The 4,433-nt window shown below is 57.1% G+C and overlaps 1 protein-coding gene across 1 annotated transcript in view; it reads left to right on the top strand.

Annotated features, from left to right (window-relative positions):
- Window positions 1–338: 338 nt before the first annotated feature.
- Window positions 339–4,433, top strand: part of BMP6 (bone morphogenetic protein 6) — a 157,161-nt gene continuing 153,066 nt past the window's right edge. Inside the window, exon 1 of the mRNA XM_049655087.1 lies at window positions 339–1,066. Within this exon, the coding sequence (XP_049511044.1) occupies window positions 436–1,066 (631 nt within the window). The 5' untranslated portion in view covers window positions 339–435. The remainder of the gene's footprint in view (window positions 1,067–4,433) is intronic.

The following is a 4,433-nucleotide window of genomic DNA, read 5'->3' as shown; positions in this document are numbered from 1 at the left end:
GTGAGCCGCCCGGTCGCCCCGGGTCCCACACAGCCGCCCCGGAAGGCGCGGGACAGCGCACGTGCGCGGGGCAGCGAGGCCCGAGAGTGACCGCGCCGTGACCCGCCCAGGGGCCAGGGCGCGGGCTGCAGCGCAGTCCCGACTCGGACGCACCTGGCCAGGACCTTGCGCCTCCAGAGACCTGAGCCGGAGTGTGGGGCTCCCCTCCCAAGTGGTTCTCCGGGTGATCGTCCTCTTCGCCTCCCCTCCAGCCTGGGCAATTGGGGGCGCCCCAGAGGACGATGAGAGATAAGGACTGAGGGCCAGGAAGGGGAAGCGAGCCCGCCGAGAGGTGGCGGGGGCTGCTCACGCTAAGGGCCACAGCGGCAGCGCTCCGGCCTCGCACCGCCGCTCCACGCCTCGCGGGGCCCGCGGGGCCAGCCCGGCCGGGCGGGGATGCTGGGGCGGAGGGCGCAGTGGCTGTGCTGGTGGTGGGGGCTGCTGTGCAGCTGCTGCGGCCCCCCGCCGCTGCGGCCCCCCCTGCCCGCCGCCGCCGCTGCCGCCGGCGGGGGGGCGCTGCTGGGGGACGGCGGGAGCCCGGGCCACGCGGAGCAGCCGCCGCCGCCGCCGCAGTCCTCCTCGGGCTTCCTCTACCGGCGGCTCAAGACGCACGAGAAGCGCGAGATGCAGAAGGAGATCCTCTCCGTGCTGGGGCTCCCGCACCGGCCCCGGCCCCTGCACGGCCTCCAGCAGCCGCAGCCCGCTGCGCTCCCGCAGGAGCAGCCTCGCGGGGAGCCCCCTCCCGGGCGGCTGAAGTCTGCGCCCCTCTTCATGCTGGATCTGTACAACGCCCTGGCAGCCGACGACGATGAGGACTGGGCGTCGGACGAGGAGAGGCGGCAGCCCGGGCCCCGAGGAGGGGCCGGCTCGTCTCAGCCCCGGCAGCCGCCCCCCGGCGCGGCGCACCCGGTCAACGGCAAGAGCCTCCTGGCCTCGGGACCCGGCGGCGGCACGTCCCCACTGACCAGTGCGCAGGACAGCGCCTTCCTCAACGACGCGGACATGGTCATGAGCTTTGTGAACCTGGGTAAGGATCTAGGGTAGCGTAACGACGAGAACTCCCTCCCTCCCCTTAACGGTCTCCCGGGCCCGGGAAGGGAGGCGAGAGGGTGGGGGAGCCCCTGGCACGCGGGACCCTGCTGGCGCAGCGGGGACGCGAGGGCAGGCGGGCTGCGCTCCCTCCACCTGCGCGGCGGTGGGCTGCACGTGCGCTCCCCCGCGCCGCGGGCGGGGCTGCGCGCTGGGGCTGCGGGCGGCGGCGGGCGGGTTCGGGGCGTGAGGCTGCCGGAGTGCGGCGTCCGAGCACACTCCGCGCTTTTTCCAAGAACGCCCGGCCGGGGCCAGGTTCACTCGACTTTAGCAGAAAAGTCCCGCCCGAGCCGTAGCCAGCTGGGAAGGAGAAGGCTCTTCAACACTCCTTCCCCTCCTGATTTTTTGTTTGTTTTTTGGTTTTTTGCACCCTTAAAGCTCTGAGTACCAGTTTCCCAACCGGGACTTTTAGGGAATCTGATAGCGATTTAGAACTTTAGAAACTTGACATGATTGTGCTAAGTGGTATCCAGGGAATTGGCGGAGGAGGAGAGTTGCAGAGGAAGGTGTCAAAAGGACCTCGTAAGGCACGCCAGACGGGGTTCGCGCGGGTTTGGGACCGGACCCCCAGCCCAGCTGGGGTATCCCGTCCAGGGCCCTAGCTCACATGCCTTTGACCACTGCCCCCCCAAAGGCTGAACTTTTGATAACTGCTGCCCAAGCCGCACGGGCAGAGAAAGGGTGCGGGTTAGGGGCCGGGGTTGGGCGCTGAGCTGGTCTGAACTGGTTGCCAGGCAACAGAATGGAAATTCAAGGGCGGCTAAATCGGGCTCCGCCACAAATGTTCTGTGGCAAACCCGGACGGAGTCACATAGCCTTTTTTTCTCCGAGTTTTCTCATCTGTAAATGAGAACGGTGTAAAGCAGACTTTTTTTTTCAGGATCAGTGCCTCCGATCTATGCTACTCTTCATTCATAAATTCACTCAGCGTAGGCGAAGGGATGTAGGGGACGCCGTCTGGGCTGGGAGGAATGGGGGTGCGGTAGCCACGCCAGGGGTGGGGTCTCCGCGGACGTCCTTTCCCGTGTGAGACGCGTGGCCCTGCCCACGCCCCAAAGTGGGTTACCGGACACTTGTCCAGACCGCGTCAGAGATGTACGGACATTTGACATCATTGAGTGACAACTATGTGAAATATTTCGGCGAGTTATTTACAAGTATGTCTATGAGATGACTCTCAACTCTGCTGAGCTTTGGGGGAAGAAAGGAGTGGGGGCCCAAGGGGGAGGTCAGATTGGCCTCCAACTGGTGCAGAAATCCTCCTGGGAAATACATGAAACAGAATCTCACAGGGAGTGGAGGCTCAAGGCCTGCCAATCTTGCTATTTGCAGTGCCAGGAATTCTGATTGGACAAGAGTTTTCACCATTTATTGGGACCACAGCCAAGGTTGAGCCATCTCCAGGAAGCACTCTGAGGCTTCTCATTGCAGTCAGTAAAGTTGGCGGGGGAGGGGCGGCTCAGAGGCTGGAGCTCTTCTGTCTTCTAACTTGAGGGCTTCTTCTGGCTCAGTGAATTCCACCTCTTGCCATCTCCCTCCCCTCAGTTTCCTGACAGCCTTGGGGAAATGTTTTATTGCCTCTTGGGGTAGTCCCAACTTGGACAAAGTGGAAAAAGAATGGTACTTCTGGCTCCTTCATGGAGAATCATGTTAGGGTCTCCAGAAACAGTTCCTGGGCTTAGACCATGGTTCTAACCTTGGTTGGCCATTGACATCACCTGAGGACACTTAAAGACCTAAGGGATGCTGAGGGGCTGCTCCCCAGAGCAGTTAGATCAGAGTCCGTGAGAGTGGGCTCTGGCATCTTTTTTTTTTTCTTTTTTTTCTTTTTTTTGAAGAGTCTTTGGTTTTTCGGATGTGCCACCATGGTCAAGAAGCACTGAGACATGAGATCCTAATGTTTGAAGGAAATCAGATCATCCCAGTGAGAAGAGCAATGCTTCCTTATGTCAGTGGCTCCCAACTGTTGCTGCACATTAGAATCACCTGGGGGCTGTTAAAAATCCTGGTGCTCAGGTGGAACCCCCCCATCAGTTAAATCAATGTGTGGGGTGGAAGCCAGGTATCCCTCGTTTCAGAGATTGCCCAGGTGAATCCATTGTTTGGGAACCACTGCCTTAGGTGGTATTTGAAATTGTTAGAGTTGGCCGGAGGCCAAGTTTGTAAAGGGCGGTGACTTTTAATGTGTTTAAGGACCTCTGAATTCTCATTCCTTGCTTGTCTGACCTTTCCTAGTCTACAGGTTAACATTGGTTCTGAGTCACACTGCTTGAAGCTGGTTGTCCACTAATCCTGTTAAGGTGATGGCTTAACATAGTATCTCTTAACATAAGGGAAATTTCGAGGTCCAAAATATACCACTGAAAAATTCGAAGAGAATTCAACAGTAGTGTAATTTCAGGCCTGGGATAGGCTAATCTGGAACTGGAAGAGATTCCTGGGTAGGGAACTTTGCCCCAAGCCCCTCCAACCATAGCCCTGGGCTTTCCGACTACAAGTCCTAACTGCCTGTAGGTCCGGTCCTGGACTCCACATGGGCAGTTAGAGGGGGAAAACTTTTCCAGGTAAGTAGAATCCAAGTCCCTGCCCATGCCCAAACCATGCCACCTGCCAGTCCAGAAATTCTATCTAAATCCATTTAGCAGTAAGAAAGAGAATTTCATAATGAGAGGCTAAAATGTGGTTAAAAAAATCTGATCATCATAGCTCTGAGCATAAGGACGGTTTACTGGAAGAAAGTACTATAATTGCTTAGCAATGTGGATTCTCTAAATCAGGATGTTGGGAGAATTCTGCAGATTTCCATGTCCACGGCATGTTCGCTGCTGCATTACATGACTCATTTGTTAAAGAACCTACAAGAAGATACATGTTTTTAAAAATTTTTTTTCAACGTTTTTTATTTATTTTTGGGACAGAGAGAGACAGAGCATGAACGGGGGAGGGGCAGAGAGAGAGGGAGACACAGAATCGGAAACAGGCTCCAGGCTCCGAGCCATCAGCCCAGAGCCTGACGCGGGGCTCGAACTCACGGACCGTGAGATCGTGACCTGGCTGAAGTCGGACGCCCAACCGACTGCGCCACCCAGGCGCCCCAAGAAGATACGTGTTTTGAAGTACTTGGATACCTAGTGGGGTAGGTTAGGTTTATAAACAGAGTACAAGAGAAAGTATTACATGGTGGTAAACATCTTTCTTCCCTGGGACCTGGGAATAATTTACTCATGAAATACATTTGAAACAACCTGAACCTTGTCAGCCAAAGTGGCTATCAGAAGTATCAATCAACAGAATTAAGCCCCCCT

This window comes from Panthera uncia, assembly GCF_023721935.1.
Source record: "Panthera uncia isolate 11264 chromosome B2 unlocalized genomic scaffold, Puncia_PCG_1.0 HiC_scaffold_25, whole genome shotgun sequence".
NCBI lineage: Eukaryota > Metazoa > Chordata > Mammalia > Carnivora > Felidae > Panthera > Panthera uncia.
Note: the sequence above shows the minus strand (reverse complement) of the source record. Positions and strands in the feature narration are given on the sequence as shown.